This window comes from Nerophis lumbriciformis, linkage group LG13 (genome assembly GCF_033978685.3).
Source record: "Nerophis lumbriciformis linkage group LG13, RoL_Nlum_v2.1, whole genome shotgun sequence".
NCBI classification, from domain to species: domain Eukaryota; kingdom Metazoa; phylum Chordata; class Actinopteri; order Syngnathiformes; family Syngnathidae; genus Nerophis; species Nerophis lumbriciformis.
The window spans coordinates 9,971,839-9,989,334 of record NC_084560.2 but is presented as its reverse complement, the minus strand read 5'-3'; the positions used below and the strand labels follow the sequence as shown (position 1 = coordinate 9,989,334).

General features: G+C 42.2%; 1 protein-coding gene across 1 annotated transcript in view; it reads right to left on the bottom strand.

Moving 5' to 3' along the window:
• cps1 (carbamoyl-phosphate synthase 1, mitochondrial) overlaps positions 1 to 17,496 on the bottom strand; it is a 177,174-nt gene that overhangs the window by 116,323 nt on the left and 43,355 nt on the right. The window contains exons 13-17 of the mRNA XM_061971724.2: positions 15,909 to 16,004; positions 12,599 to 12,788; positions 7,655 to 7,812; positions 7,441 to 7,569; positions 1,370 to 1,514 (exon numbers count right to left, since the gene is read on the bottom strand). Of these exons, the coding sequence (XP_061827708.1) occupies positions 1,370 to 1,514; positions 7,441 to 7,569; positions 7,655 to 7,812; positions 12,599 to 12,788; positions 15,909 to 16,004 (718 nt within the window). The remainder of the gene's footprint in view (positions 1 to 1,369; positions 1,515 to 7,440; positions 7,570 to 7,654; positions 7,813 to 12,598; positions 12,789 to 15,908; positions 16,005 to 17,496) is intronic.

Sequence of the window (17,496 nt, the reverse complement as noted above, 5' to 3'; positions counted from 1 at the left end):
GATAGTTGATATAATAATGTAACTGCATCATAAAGCCTACATGAACTCCATGGTGTTCATGGATGAATAGTCTCTCCTATTTCACTATTTTTTTCAGCTATAGTTACATTAATCATTAGTAATGTAGCAGCTTAGTTTTGAATGGCAGGGTCCCTGCTATCACATGTTGATAACAATATAACATTTACATAATAAAAATCAACTAAAGGCTTCCCAAATGCTGTAATAAATTAAGCATGATGAGTTGAGCATATGTCAGCATGTGGCCCCACTTTTAACTCATTTTTTCAAACGCTTACTTATAGTAAGTCATTAATTTGACTTTGTAAGTCATTATTTTATTATCTCAGGTAACTAGGACTGTTTTGTTTTTACTTTACGGAAAAAAATAGAGATATATATCGTATATCGCCATTCAGCAAACGGAGCGGAAAACACAATCAAAAGTTGTAGGCTTCTTCACGCGACGAAGCCAGCCTACGTCACCACATTCTGTAGTCTATTGCCCCCCCAGGCTGTGGTGGCAGCGACGAGGTGGAGACGTGATGGCGACAGGCCGAGTTACACCGATCCTTACACCCACCCACCCCCTTCCCGGTCCGCTCCCCCTGGAGAGTCACACACATTTTCTGGGGGAAACACTGCAACTCTTATGTCACGACCAACTCACCAGCATCGTTTTTATTACATATAAGTTGTTGGTAGATTCAAAACAACTATGCGTCAAATATAAATATATATGGTACTCTGGCGGCATCTAGTGGTTGAGGGGTCAAATTACACCTTTAATAGGATTTGCATGTATTTCAAAGGGAAATGCTTGGATTCATTTGGTTTTCATAGAAAATGCATTTTAAAACAGGTTTAAAGTATGTTGAAAAAGGGCTATTATAAAAGGGAGTCAATGTGGGACAAAAGGGTCCCAGGGAACTCCAATGTATACTCACTCAATAGCTTGTGCTAAAAAAATTACTTAAAGAATGCATATTTTGAGATGAACTCCCGTGGCCATATTTCATCCCGCTAACCTTTGAAATTAACATTCTGTTCCATGATGCCATCTTTAAAGGCAATAAAAAGACCCACAAAGGTCTCACGTCTCCCCAAGGGTTCATATTTGGTACTGTATAGCGCTTTGTGTAAAAGATGGACTTTTGATGGACTTATTCATATTTACATTGCTTCTTTTGGAGAAAATTGTATTCAATATACAAACTTTCCTATTTACCAACACTGTTCAAGAACCGACTAAGTTCACAAATCGAGGTTCCAAATACCTAATAAAAAGATAAAAAATAAAAATCAACTGCTATAATCATAAAATAATGAATAAAGCAAAATGAAACAACGAGACAAGATGTTTGGGCACCTGTATGAATGCCCAGGGGGTCGAAGTTCTCCATATTGCACACGGTGACACAATTATCTGCCACATCTCTCACCACCTCGTACTCCACTTCCTTCCAACCAAGCAAGGACTTCTCCACCAGTATCTGGCTACTCATGGCAAGAGCCTAGAAAAGGTACAAAACAACATTGACAATGGCGTCGACCTAGATAACTCGAACTATACCTATAGTCCAGTGAGGGAAATTAGGGCTGGTTAGTTTCCTGTGCTAGCCACTGGGGTGTTTAGTGCTATGTTGGTACCTCGACACATTTTAGAACGCAGACAATCCGACAATCGTTGGATTTCTTTCTGTACAGACCAGACTTGAACTGAAACTAAGACAAAGTGTTCCCTCGCCAGTCTGCAGTCCACGTACTACGGTCTCAGTGAACCGTGGATTTTAAAGTACCATTGAATAAGGGTGTACTGATACAGATACTGGAGCCTTGAGATTATTGGCAAATACCTGACATCAACACAGATCATACCTACTTTTAATATTGTGTAGTGTAGAATGTTAGAAAAGGTTTGATCAAGTAAAATTGCTCAGAGAACAATGGTAGGTATGAAAACACCAATGTTATGACAGATTTATGCTTTTAGTTTGTTTTTGGCGACATCAAGTGGTCAGAATAGTTCATTAAATTAGACTCACGACACAGTAAATTGAATGATCCAGACACGTTTGTTAGTGGATCCTTTGTAGTACGCGTCTGTTCGGAGACTTTGTACATGTACAAAACCCAAAACGAGTGAAGTTGGCACGTTGTGTAAATCTTAAATAAAAACAGAATACAATGATTTGCAAATCCTTTTCAACTTATATTCAATTGAATAGACTGCAAAGACAAGATAATTAGCGTTTCAACCGGAAAACTTTTATTTTTTGCAAATATTAGCTCATTTGGAATTTGATGCCTGCAACATGTTTAAAAAAGCTGGCACAAGTGGCAAAAGAAGACTGATAAAGTTGAGGAATGCTCATCAAACATTTATTTGGAACATCCCACAGGTGAACAGGCTAATTGGGAACAGGTGGGTGCCATGATTGGGTATAAAAGCAGCTTCCATGAAATGCTTAGTTATTCACAAACAAGGATGGGGCGAGGGTCACCACTTTGTGAACAAATGCCTGAGCAAATTGTCAAACAGTTTAAGAACAACATTTCTCAACGAGCTATTGCAAGGAATTTAGGGATTTCACCATCTAAGGTCTGTAATATCATCAAAAGGTTTAGAGAATCTGGGGAAATCACCGCACGTAAGCGATATTACGGACCTTTGATCCCTCAGGCGGTACTGCATCAAAAAGCGACATCCGTGTGTAAAGGATATCACCACATGGGCTCAGGAACACTTCAGAAATCCACCATCAGTAACTACAGTTTGTCGCTACATCTGTAAGTGCAAGTGAGAGGACGCTGGCGTCTCGCTTGTTCGCCGCTTCTCCTTCCTTAGCCTTAGTTTTAGTTTTTATGCGACTTAGTATCTTTTTTGTTTTGTTTTGTTTTATACTAAGTGTGTATTAAGTGTGTAGCTTTCTACTTGTCAACTTTTACCCACTTGGTCACCTGGCATCAGCTTGGATTATTTTTTGACAGATGACAGATGTTTCACTCATCCGCTGGCTCCACTGATTCTCCTGGTTACCATCGCCCAGCAACAACCTGCCACTACGAGCTGTTTCCCGAAATGCGGATTGCACCGCGGATAGCCCTCCTGGCTACCCGCCGACTGTCTGGTTAGCTGGCGGCTTCAGGGCTAGCCGGCAACCGGCCACATCAGCGCAGCTCCCTGGTTAGCTGGCGGCTTCAGAGCTAGCCGACAACCAGCAACATCAGCGCAGCTCCCTGGTTAGCTGGAGGCTAACTAGCCACCGCTCCGCAGCTGGTGGCTAACAGCTAGCCAGCCACCCTGCCTTAGCAGCCACAACACGCAGCCGGCGCAGGTCCCTCCCGCAAATCACGGACCGCTGTCCCTCCACCAACTCCTCTCTCCTCTCCTCTGTCATGCTGTGGATCGTCGCGTTGTGCCTGTCTCTCCATCCATGGCCAACAAGTGTGCGGCCGTCGGCCAACGATCCCAAGCTAACACCCACCACTGCCAGCATGCTACTCAAATACTCCGCTCTGCAACTCCTCAAACTCAACAACTACGTCACCATACCTCCAGACATCACAGCAACCGTCAAAACACACGGACTGTTTCGCCGACCCAGATACATCCACAGAAGCTCCCGCAGAAAGTTTATTTACTCCCGGACTGAACAACACTGCATCCCATCACTCTGGTCACGCAATCGATCCACCCCCAGTGACGTCACACGTCATCACAATAACAAACCACACGTGCGCTCTGCCTATTTGCAACCGTTAACCAAAGCTCCACCACCCATCCAACTTCACCCATCCCTCAAATTTGCTCTGCTCAATACCCGCTCACTTAATAAAAAAGGACCAATATTCAGTGAATTCATAACTGACAACATAGACTTTTTCAGCATAACCGAAACCTGGCAAAAACCACTGGAATACATTCACCTCAACAGAGCTACGCCCCCAGGATACACCTACATGGATAAACCACGTGACGGTCGTGGTGGCGGTATCGCTACAATATACCGCCAACACTTGAAACCCACTGCTGTAACCATCACAACCCCCTCCTCCTTTGAGCACCAGTCATTCAAGCTGCCTGGCCCCAAACCCCTGGTCACTGCAATCATCTACCGTCCCCCCAAACTCAACCCTGCATTCCTTTCCGATCTCTCTGAATTTCTCACCCAACTCTGTGCCATTTCACCTTCAGTCATCCTACTGGGAGATTTCAACATTCATGTCGATTCCACCACCTGCAAAACTGCCACTGAATTTCTGGACATTCTCAACTCATTTAATATCACTCAACACGTTGACTTCCCCACCCACAAAAAAGGACACACCCTGGACTTAATTTGCGCCACTGGACTCTCCATCAGCAACCTCACCAGCTTCAACCTCACAGACATCCTCTCAGACCACCTGGCCCTCACCCTAGACATAGACATCCCCACCCCCCTTATCAAGCAGCAACGCTCCATATCGTACCGGAACATGAAATCAATCCACCCCTCCTCTCTTTCCGCCCTACTGACTGACACCACCGCCGATCACAGCCTCACTTTGAATGCCTCCCCCACTGAAATGGTTAACAGCTACAACAGCGCACTCTCCTCCTGTCTCAATCAACTCGCCCCCATAAAAAGCAAAACTGTCTCCTACACCCACACCGCCCCCTGGTACACTGACCACCTCAGTCACCTTAAAGCCAAGGGCCGGCAACTTGAACGGCTCTCAAAGAAAACCGGTCTCACTGTTCACCTGGACATCTACAAACTACACCAACAGGAATACAGAGATGCCCTCAACAATGCACGCACTTCCCACTACTCCTCCGTCATACAATCCGGCAGCAACAACCCCAAGATACCCTTCTCTACCGTAACCCAACTCCTCAAACCCATGGACACCACCACCACCTCATTCACCACCAGCAAATGTGAAGAATTTTTATAATTTTTTTCAATCAAAAATCAACACCATCCACTGTGAACTGGCCGCCTCCTCTCCCACCTCCTCCCCTACCCCCGATCATGCCCCCCCTTTACTCTCCAACCACCCACTCAACTTCTTCTCTGAAATCACTACAACTGACCTATCCTCCATAACTTCTGGTATGAAAGCCTCAACCTGCATCCTCGACCCAATCCCATCCACTTTAGTCATAGCCTGCCTCCCCTCACTCTCACCACCACTATAATTAACTCCTCCCTATCCACTGGCTCTGTCCCTCCTGCCCTCAAGCTGGCTGCCATCACCCCCATTCTCAAGAAACCCGGTCTCGACCCCAACTCCCCCAACAACTACAGGCCCATCTCCAACCTCCCCTTCCGCTCTAAAATTCTCGAACGTGCAGTTGCCTCCCAAATCAAATCCCACCTTTACCACAATAACCTACACGAAACGTTCCAATCCGGCTTCCGCTCACTCCACAGCACAGAAACTGCCCTCCTCAAGGTCACCAACGACATCCTCCTCTCCGCCGACTCTGGTTCCCTCTCCATCCTCATCCTCCTCGACCTCAGTGCTGCCTTCGACACCATCAACCACTCCATCCTCCTATCACGCCTCCACTCCTCCCTTGGTTTATCCGGCATTGCACTCTCCTGGATGAAATCCTACCTCTCTGACCGTCAGCAATTCATCTCAACCAACAACTGCACCTCCTCCACTGCCCCAGTCACCCACGGCGTCCCCCAGGGCTCAGTACTTGGCCCCCTACTCTTCACCATCTACCTCCTACCCCTCGGTCAGATCCTCAGACACCACGGCCTTCAATTTCACTGCTATGCCGACGACACACGACTATACATTTCCACCACGACCATCACCACAGCCACCCACTCCACCCTCACCACCTGCCTCACAGACATAAAAACCTGGATGCAAAAAAACTTTCTAAAACTCAACTGCAACAAATCTGAAATAATTATCATTGGCCCCGACTCCCTCACTCGCTCCACTCAGGACTTTTCATTAAACATCGACGGCTGCCTTGTCACTATCTCCACCCACATCCGCAATCTAGGTGTAATTTTCGACCCTACCCTCTCACTCCTCCCCCACATAAACCACATCACCAAAACTGCATTCTTCCACCTCAGAAACATTGCCCGTCTCCGGCCCTCCCTCACATCCTCTGCTGCCGAAACCCTCATCCACGCCTTCATCTCATCCCGGCTAGACTACTGCAACAGCATCCTCTACGGCATCACCTCCAAAACCCTCAACAAACTGCAATATGTCCAGAACTCTGCTGCCCGCCTGCTCACCGGAACCCGCTCCAGAGAGCATATCACACCTGTCCTTCATGACCTTCACTGGCTGCCTGTCAAATACAGAATCACCTTTAAAATACTCCTCACCACCTACAAGGCACTCCATAACCTGGTTCCACCTTACCTCTCTGACCTCCTCCAGCCACACGTCCCGTCCCGTTCCCTCAGGTCTAGTGATGCCGGCCTCCTGGAGGTCCCCAAGACCAGGCGCCGAACCTGGGGCGACAGGGCCTTCTCCGTGGCTGCCCCCTCTCTCTGGAACGCTCTCCCCAGGCACATCAGAGATGCCCTCTCCCTCCCTACCTTCAAAACCACCCTAAAAACTCACCTCTTCACATTAGCCTTTCCAAACTGACCGTGCCCTTGGTGTTTCTTTATACTTTTTCTTCTTTTCTTAGTTTTCTTTCCTAATAAAGTCTCGGACTTCGACTGGCCAGGTCCAGTCTCGGACTTCGACTGGCCAGGTCCAGTCTCGGACTTCGACTGGCCAGGTCCAGTCTCGGACTTCGACTGGCCAGGTCCAGTCTCGGACTTCGACTGGCCAGGTCCAGTCTCGGACTTCGACTGGCCAGGTCCAGTCTCGGACTTCGACTGGCCAGATCCAGTCTCGGACTTCGACTGGCCAGATCCAGTCTCGGACTTCGACTGGCCAGATACAGTCTCGGACTTCTACTGGCCAGATCCAGTCTCGGACTTAGTTTGGTCAGATCCAGTCTCGGACTTAGTTTGGTCAGATCCAGTCTCGGACTTAGTTTGGTCAGATCCAGTCTCGGACTTAGTTTGGTCAGATCCAGTCTCGGACTTAGTTTGGTCAGATCTCGTCTAGGACTTAGTTTGGTCAGATCTAGTTTTAAACTTAGTTTGGTCAGATCTAGTTTTTAAACTTAGTTTGGTCTGACAACTATAAATAGTCTCTACCCGAATACTTAGTTTTTGCCCTGGATGACGTTTGTTCCCGGACTTCAATTGAACAATTTCAGGGAAAATGTGAGGAGCGTCAATAGATAAATCAGGGGTTCACTGTCAAAGAAAATTAAGACATTCTATTTGTTTCCATTCCAAAACAATTTTTAGGGACTATAGATTCGTTCGCTATTTCTTCTATTGCTAAAAATCGATTTAGTTTTCCAGGTCACAAAAGCTTCACGTCAATTCAAGGTTTGACCATTCTGACCTTGTTGGCAGTGTCCTCCAGTTTATCCTTGTTGGCACATAGACCAGAGCCCAGACCTCCCAGGGCATAGGCAGACCGCAGCATCACCGGATAGCCGATCTGCTCAGCAGCTTTCAAGGCATCACACACCTTAAAGTTACAAGCAGACAAAAAAACATTTCCTCTCTGGAATAATGACTTATTACATCCGACGCCATCACGTTTGTATTCTTACAGACTCCACAGCAAAACTGGGCGCAATCTTTTCGTTGATCTCCATTAGTTTTTCAGCGAATATTTGTCTGTCCTCTGTGGCCATGATGGACTCTACGGGTGTACCCAAGACTTTCACTCCATAGCGCTCCAGAACGCCCTGCTGAAACAGCTCCACTCCTGGAAAGACATCAAAATAATACAAAGAAATGTTTCATTGTTATGATTTCAACATCTCAGAGAATATTTGTCTTACCTACACACTACCCTACATGTGCAAATGTGTTTCGTTAGAGAAATATTTTGCAAATATACACACTCATTGTGTCTCAATTTAGATTTCTGGAGGTAGAGGCACCAGGAACGAGACAATGGGGAGAAGAATTTGTGTGCGCAGATACGCCAAGTTAACTTTCAGTTTTGATCCATGTCAAGTCGCTATAACCTAAAACACTCCATATTCTTTACTGCTCGCTAGTGTTACCATATCTGAGTTATTGTGTAGAAATATGGGGTGATAACTAGAAAAGTACACTTCATTCACTAACCGTGTTACAAAACCCAAAACCAGTGAAGTTGGCACCTTGTGTAAATGGTAAATAAAAACAGAATACAATCATTTGCAAATTCTCTTTTACCTCCATTCAATTGAATAGACTGCAAAGACAAGATACTTATCGTTCGAACTGGAAAACGTTTTTTGCAAATATTAGCTCATTTGGAATTTGATGCCTGCAACATGTTTCAAAAAAGCCAGCACAAGTGGCAAAAAAGACTGAGTTGAGGAATGCAAACACTTATATGGAAGATCCCACAGGTGAACATGCTAATTGGGAACAGGTGGGTGCCATGATTGGGTATAAAAGCAGTTTTCATGAAATGCTCAGTCATTCATAAACAAGGATGGGGCGAGGTTCACCACTTTGTGAACAAATGCGTGAGCAAATTGCCGAACAGTTTAAGAACAACATTTCTCAACGAGCTATTGCAAGGAATTTAGGGATTTCACCATCTACGGTCCGTATTATCATCAAAAGGTTCAGAGAAACTAGAGAAACCACTGCACGTAAACGCCAATGCCCGTGACCTTCGATCCCTTAAGCGGCACTGCATCAAAAAGCGACAGTGTGTAAAGGATATCACCACATGGGCTCAGGAACACTTCAGAAAACCACTGTCAGTAACTACAGTTTGTCGTTATATCTGTAAGTGCAAGTTAAAACTCTGCTATGCAAAGCGAAAGCCATTTATCAACAACACCCAGAAACGCCGCCGGCTTCGCTGGGCCCGAGCTCATCTACGATGGACTGATGCAAAGTGTAAAAGTGTTCTGACGAGTCCACATTTCAAATTGTTTTTAATAACTGTGGTCGTCGAGGTAAAGAACCATCCGGATTGTTCTAGGCGCAAAGTTCAAAAGCCAGCATCTGTGATGGTATGGGTTAGGTCTGGGCGATATATCGATATACGCGATATATCGCGGGTTTGTCTCTATACGATATAGAAAATGACTATATCGTGATATTGGAGTATGCGTTCTCACACAGTTGCTTTTAGCTGCTGGCATTACACTACAGGCTCTCCTCGCTCTTTCCTGTGTCTCCTTCTCACAGACAGCAAGTGCACCTTCTTACACACGCCACGACATACGTCACATACGTATACGCCCTCGCGCAGCAAAGAGGTAGCAGCACGGGTAACGTTAGCTGTGATGCTAGCGCAGCCGTGCGAGTGGTAATACGAGAGAAAGAAGGTGCGAATCTGGTAACAAATGAAGGAATAATTAATTCCCCCAAAAACAGCAGGGGGTCCATCGTCTGGCGGTGGTTTGGCTTCAAGTGGGAATATGTTGAACAGACAACCGTAATTTGTCAAGTGTGGGGCAAAAACGTTGCTATAAAAAGTAGCATTACTGCTAATATGTAGCATCATTTGAAAAGTCACCTAGAGAATGAAGAGTACTTACTCCGCATGTCAACATTTCTGTTCGGTGCCACACGTTCACACCATCAAAATGCCGAGGCAAACATTTCCAGATCAACACCGTATGAAAAAAAAAGTGAGTTTTTTAGTTATGATTTCCTTCTCTGCATGAAAGTTTTAAAGTAGCATATATTAATGTAGTATGAAGAAGAATGTTTTAATGTAGACACAAAATCATCATACTGCTGTGATTGTGTTCATTCAAGGCTAAGGCAAAATATCCAGATAGATATCGTGTATCGCGATATGGCCTTAGAATATCACGATATTAAAAAAAGGCCATATCGCCCAGCCCTAGTATGGGGGTGTATTATTGCACAAGGAGGCATGGGTAACTTACACATCTGTGAAGTCACCATTAATGCTGAAAGGTACATACAGGTTTTGGAGCAACATATGTTGCCATCCAAGAGACGTTACCATGCTTATTTCAGCAAGACAATGCCAAGAGTTCGGGTACTAGACTGGCCTGCCTGTAGTCCAGACCTGTCTCCCATTGAAAATGTGTGGTGCATTATGAAGCCTAAAATACCACAACAGAGACCCCGGATCGTTGAACAACTTAAGCTGTACATCAAGCAAGAATGGGAAAGAATTCCACCCGAGAAGCTTAAAAAATGTGTCTCCTCAGTTCCTAAACATTTACCGAGTGTTGTTAAAAGGAAAGGCCATGTAACACAGTGGTAAAAATGCCCCTGTGCCAACTTTTTGGCAATGTGTTGCTAACATTAAATTCTAAGTTAATGATTATTTGCAAAAATTAAGTTTCTCAGTTCGAACATTAAATATCTTGTCTTTGCAGTCTTTTCAATTGAATATACATTGAAAAGGATTTGCAAATAAATTATTGTATTCCGTTTTTATCTACGATTTCACAACGTGTCAACTTCACTGGTTTTGGGTTTTGTACAAGGAAGAAGAATTACGAGAAATACCTTCAACTAAGGATGTCCCGATCCAGGTTTTTGCACTTCCGATCCGATACCGATATTGTTTTTGCATTTCCGATCCGATACAGATACTGACCGATACTGGCCTATTCGAGCATGTATTAAAGTTTAAAGTTATTTAGCCTACTTAGTTTTCAGAATCATGTTGAAAAGGGTTTTACTACTCTTGATAACAACTAGCCAGCTGAATTAGGGGAGTTTGAATAATATATAATGGTTGGTAACAAGAAACTGACCTGTTTATTCAAGGATAAACACAAAATAGACAAAATTATACATGACAAACAGAAATGGCATCATTGAAACTAGGGCTGGGCGATATGGCCTTTTTTTAATATTGCGATATTTTAAGGCCATATTGCGATACACGATATATATCTCGATATTTTGCCTTAGCCTTGAATGAACACTTGATGCATATAATCACAGCAGTATGATGATTCTATGTGTTTTGATTGATTGATTGAGACTTTTATTAGTAGGTTGCACAGTGAAGTACATATTCCGGACAATTGACCACTAAATGGTAACACCCCAATAAGTTTTTCAACTTGTTTAAGTCGGGGTCCACTTAAATTGATTCATGATACAGATATATACTATCAGATATATACTATCATCATAATACAGTCATCACACAAGATAATCACATTGAATTATTTACATTATTTATAATCCAGGGTGTGGAGGGGGGGCGCCGGATGTAAGTGTCAAAAAGACAGCCAAAAGAGTTTGATATGAGAATAAATCTAAAGTTAAAATATAGGGTAGAAATGCACCCATTTGCAGGAAATGTAGTCTTGATTTTCAAAATTTTCTTTCAAGGCTTGCATGTCTACATTAAAACATTCTTCTTCATACTGCATTAATATATGCTACTTTTAAACTTTCATGCAGAGAAGGAAATCACAACTAAAAAAATCACTAATTTTTTCATACGGTGTTGATCTGGACATTTTTGCCTCGGCATTTTGATGGTGTGGACGTGTGGCACCAAATGGAGATAAGCGTCGCGACAGACGTCACAATATTTGAACAATGATGACGAAAACTGTTTTCTCTGTCGTGTCCGTGTGTCGAAAATTGTTATGCGCTTATTTTTTTATTTGATTTTGTGCGTGGCATAGATTTGCTATGCGCAGAGGACGCTTAAACAGTGCGCAATTGCACAGGCGAGAACTTTAGAGGGAGCGTTGCTCGCACGGCTGCGCTAGCATCACAGCTAACGTTAGCCATGCTGCTACCTCTCTGCTCGGGGAGGACTTATACGTATGTGACGTATGACGTGACAGTATGTAAGAAGGTGCACTTGCTGTCTGTGAGAGGGAGACACAGGAAAGAGTGAGCAGAGCCTGTTGTGTAATGCCAGCAGCTAAAAGCAACTGCGTGAGAATTCACAGACACAGACCTGTGGATGTGTTGAATGTGTGCTGGAAAATGCGGAACGGAAATTACAGAGCAGCAGAAAAGTGGAATGTATTATTTAAATCGGTGCGTTGGAAAACACGGACCAGAGTTTTATTTTAAACTGGATCTGGATCGGCATTTTCCCATGCCTTGCCGATACGCAATTTTTAGCAAATATCGGCAGCCGATCCGATCCAAATATCGGATCGGGACATCCCTACCTTCGACCTTATTGAAAACGGGCTATTTTTCATCTCAGTATGCTAATCATGACTGACTTAATTATCTATTACAAGAACTGCTGTATTAATCATTGTGTTACAAAAATAAGTTGGTAAATGAACATATGTATTTGTAAACGCCCTGAAGTAGGAAAGGGGTAGGATTAAATAAGCTTTGCTTCTTCCTACTCCTATTGGGACATGATGTAACGAGAAATTATGTGTGACGTATTATGCTGTAAGTGTGGATAAAAGCATGCAAGGAGGGCGACCATCAATAGATTGCTCCGAACTTTACACGACTCGATTAGTTCTCCCAGCCCTGGTATTGATATTCTTTGCCTTTTTGTAGAATAAAAGCATCCCAAACTAGTGAATTAGAAACATTTCCGATACAAATCTCACCGCAGTTCAGAGCCGTCTGTCCACCCATGGAAAGCAGGATGCCATCAGGGCGCTCGGCCTTAATCACGTCGGTAACAAACTGCGACGTGACGGGCAGGAAGTAGACAGAGTCGGCCTGCTTGGTGCCGACTTCATTGGTCTGGACCGAAGCTATATTTGGATTCATGAGCACGGTCTTCACATTCTCCTCCTACAAACACAATGTCACAACAGTTAAAGGGTTAATCATAGGCTGGCGTGGTGCTTTTCCAACATTGGCCCACAGGAATGTTGCATTCACTGTCTTGTTTTACATCTTCCATCCATCCATCCATCCATCCACTACCGCTTATTCCCTTTAAGGCTGTCAAATCAACATGTTTAACCCAAATGTTGATCATCATTATTAGCCTAAATTCCGGACTATAAGCATACTTGCCAATCTTGAGACCTCTGATTTCGGGAGGTTGGGGGCGGGGCGTGGTTGGGGGCGTGGTTAAGAGGGGAGGAGTATATTTACAGCGAGGATTCACCAAGTCAAGTATTTTATATATATATATATAAATAAAATAAATACTTGAATTTCAGTGTTCATTTATTTACACATATACACACACATAACACTCATCTACTCATTGTTGAGTTAAGGGTTGAATTGTCCATCCTTGTTCTATTTGTCACTATTTTTCTAACCATGCTGAACGCCCTCACTGATGATGCATTGCTTTGTGGCACGCAAAAAGTGCTTTCATCAAATGCACTAGATGGCAGTATTGTCCTGTTTAAGAGTGTCACAACATTGCTGTTTACGGCAGACGAACTGCTTTATGGTAGACGAAATGCTATTGTTGTGTGTTGTTGCCTCGCTGGGAGGACGTTAATGAAACTGCCTAACAATAAACCCATATAAGAAACCAAGAACTCGCCCTCGATCATTCTACAGTTATAACGTGATTGGGCAGGTATGCTTGTTTATATTGTGTGCCTGAATTTCGGGAGATTTTCGGGAGAAAATTTGTCCCGGGAGGTTTTCGGGAGAGGCGCTGAATTTCGGGGTTGGCAAGTATGACCATAAGACACTTTATCCTACACTTTGAACCCTGCAGCTTAAAAAACGGAGTAGCTAATTTACGTTTTCTTTCCATTGGCGGCGATATGCGTTTTATTCATTGTGCTATGGCGACATCTTTTGGACGAGTTCGCTCACTGCAGGTGCTGCAGTGTCCTTTCATTTATCGGCAATTTTGTTTTAACCGGAACGCTGGTTCCAGCCATCCACAGCGTTTTTACTCATATGGATTCTTCATTCATTACTCCAAGCAAGGTTTGTAAGTTTTACAACTAAAAAAAAAAAAAAAAAAATGGTAAAATGGGTTATACTTGTATAGCGCTTTTCTACCTTCAAGGTACTCAAAGCGCTTTGACACTATTTCCACATACACACATGGTGGGAGCTGCCATGCAAGGCACTAACCACAACCCATCAGGAGCAAGGGTGAAGTGTCTTGCTCAAGTACAACGGACGTGACTAGGGTGGTAGAAGCTGGGGATCGAGCCAGGAACCCTCAGGTTGCTGGCACGGCCACTCTACCAGGCACGGTACGCCGTTGTAATTGGAAGGTCAATAACTAATTGTCCTAAACAGGTAAACATAAAAATAAAATGGACTCTCAATCTCTCTTAGCAAGAATTGCACTTCAATAAATATTGAACATCTTGAAGTGCAGTTTTTTTTTTTTTACCAATTGGAAAAAACTGGGTTGGATGTTTTATTCTGTAGTCTTTATTGTTGCCAATTGCAATTCTATAATATTTTTACACATATTTACTGCTTTTAAGGCCATTTAATGCCTTAATTTTCACAAAATCCATTTAATTACTTTTAATGCTTTTTAATGACCCCCGGAAATCCTGATTCATTCAGAAAAGCCAGATTATAGTATGCACTGACTGGCTACAACATTATGCACAATCCAGTTTATATGTACATGTTATATGGAAATGTACATGATTCTGTGTACACAACTTGGTGCAAAACAGAAAACGAAAGGGAACTAAAAGGGAACTGCACTTTAAAACTATTCTTACTTACTAAAGCGTCCCATGTGTGATGTCTGTAGGAGTGTTTTCATTTGTACGTGCTATCGTAATGTAATGAGCTTATTTAGCTTTACCTAATAAGCTAACACGTTTACGAGCGTCTGTGTTAGTATTATTAACTTACAATGGCATTCTTTTTGTATTGTTTCAGTTTCGCAAATTTCTCAGTAAATTCACCAAAACGTTGCCGGGGAGTTATTGAGTCTGTTTAGCTGATTGGAGAGCGAGCTTGTGCAGCTAGTGGGTCCATGTTTTGTTTGATCAGCCGTTTTACTGCCGTGTTACAGACACCCTTTGGAAACAATTAAGGTATCAACATTTACAACATATTACAACAAAATAACTCATTTTACAACATATATATTTGCGGCATATAGTCCGGTGCGGCTAATATGTGGAAAAATACTTTTTATCTTTCAAAATTTAGTGGGTGCGGCTTATATATAACATTTGTCTTATTTTCAACACTTTAATGACTGGGACCCTTTACTTACATACATACCATACATACCATACATACATACACACACACATATATATATATATACACACACACATTTTTACAGTATATATACACATATACATACACACACATATATATACACACACACACACACACACACACACACACACACACACACACACACACACACACACACACACACACACACACACACACACACACACACACACACACACAGATATATACATACACACACACACACATATACACACACACACATATATATATATACACACACACATATATATATATACACACACACACACATATATATATATACACACACACACACACACACACACACACATATATATATATATACATATACACATACACATATACACATATATACACACACACACATATATATATATATATATATATATATACACACACATATATATACATATATACACACACACACACACACACACACACACACACACACACACACACACAGCGGCCTTTTAAAAAGTCATACATTTTGCTTTTTGAAACCGATACCGATTATTTCCGATATCACATTTTAAAGCATTTATCGGCCGATAATATCGGCAGTCCGATATCGGACATCTCTAGTTACAATAAATATTGTACTGGTTTTGAAAATTAATATCAAAATGGCCCCCGCATGTTTTCCTTTCTCAAAGTTTGGACACCCCTGCCCTACTGCATGTTATTATTTGTATTATAATGTGTAGTTCTTACTTTCATAGCCTTGATGGCCTGAGATCCAGAGTAGTCAAACTCTCCAGCCTGGCCAATAGACAGTCCACCAGAGCCCAGCACCAACACCTTGGACACCTTCACTCACAACGTTAAAAAGGCAAAGCAGATCAAGAATGAAGTAACATTTCAATAAGACAATACCAAAAAATAACTAACTTGGTTTTATACATTTCTGGAACTAGGGTTGTACGGTACTAGTATAATATCATGGTACTAATGAATCTAAAGCGGTACTATACTATATATGAAAGTACCGGTTCCCCATTTTTTTTTTCCTGAATGGGCATGACGGCGCGTCGTCACATTGCTGGTTTTACAAGCAGAGGAGCATGTTCGGCAGCGCACAATCACAGAGTACTTACAAGCAGACACAGTGTGTAGACAGAAAAGGGAGAACGGACGCATTTTGGTCTAAAAATTAAGATAAAGGTGAAGTTACAACACTGAAACACCCTTAGGAAGAGATGCTTTAAGACATGGCTAGCTAGCTAGCAGCTAACATCCACCCGCTGCAGGCAGTGTTTTAGCTACTTCTAAATTACTAATCCTGGTCTCCATAGCGACAAAAAAAGTAAGTTTCTTACAAGTACATTATCACTAGAAGACGAGTCATAGGTAAACATGCTTCAGGAGGATACCATAGCTCAACGCTAATGAGACTGTTCCTGAATGTAAACAAACGCCATGGGTGGATCTACACCTGACATCCACTGTAATGATACCTAGTACAATAACGTATCTAGTCGATACTACTATGATTACATCGATTATGTTATTTTTTTTAAATTCATGTTTATAAAGTCATCCATCCATTTTCTACCGCTTATTCCCTTCGGGGTCGCGGGGGGCGCTGGAGCCTATCTCAGCTACAATCGGGCGGAAGGCGGCGTACACCCTGGACAAGTCGCCACCTCATTGCAGGGCAATCATTTAAATACATTTTAATAATAATTTTAAATTTGTATCAATTTTACCGGCACATTCTAAAAATACTATTAAAAAAATTAATAGGTATAAAAACTCCTACTGTGCAAAAATAATAATGAATCAAAATCAATGTTATGAATAATTGACCTATTCAAGGCTGCAATTATTTCACTTAAAAAAATTCTAGTTTGAAATATCTTTTTGGGGAAAACATTACATATTTTGTCTGTTTGCCATATAAAAAACTAAGTTTTTCATGACAAATAGGGTTTGAAACAAACAAAAAAGGAAATTTTAAAAATATTTTAAAAATAATTAATAGATAAAAAATTTGAATAAAAGAGCAAACAAGTGAAATATGATGAAAAAAATCTGCAGTGTTGACTAATAACACAAAACTGCCATGCAGGCTGTTTTTTTCGCTTTAAAACTCCTATTGTGCAAAAATAATAATGAATCAAAATCAATATTGTTATGAATAATTGACCTATTCAAAGCTCCAATTATTTCACTTTAAAAAATTCCACTTTGAAATATTTTTTTGGGGGAAAATATTGCACATTTTGTCTGTTTGACATATAAAAAACTAAATTTTCCATGACAAAAAGGGTATGAAACAAACTAAACAGGAAATCCTAAA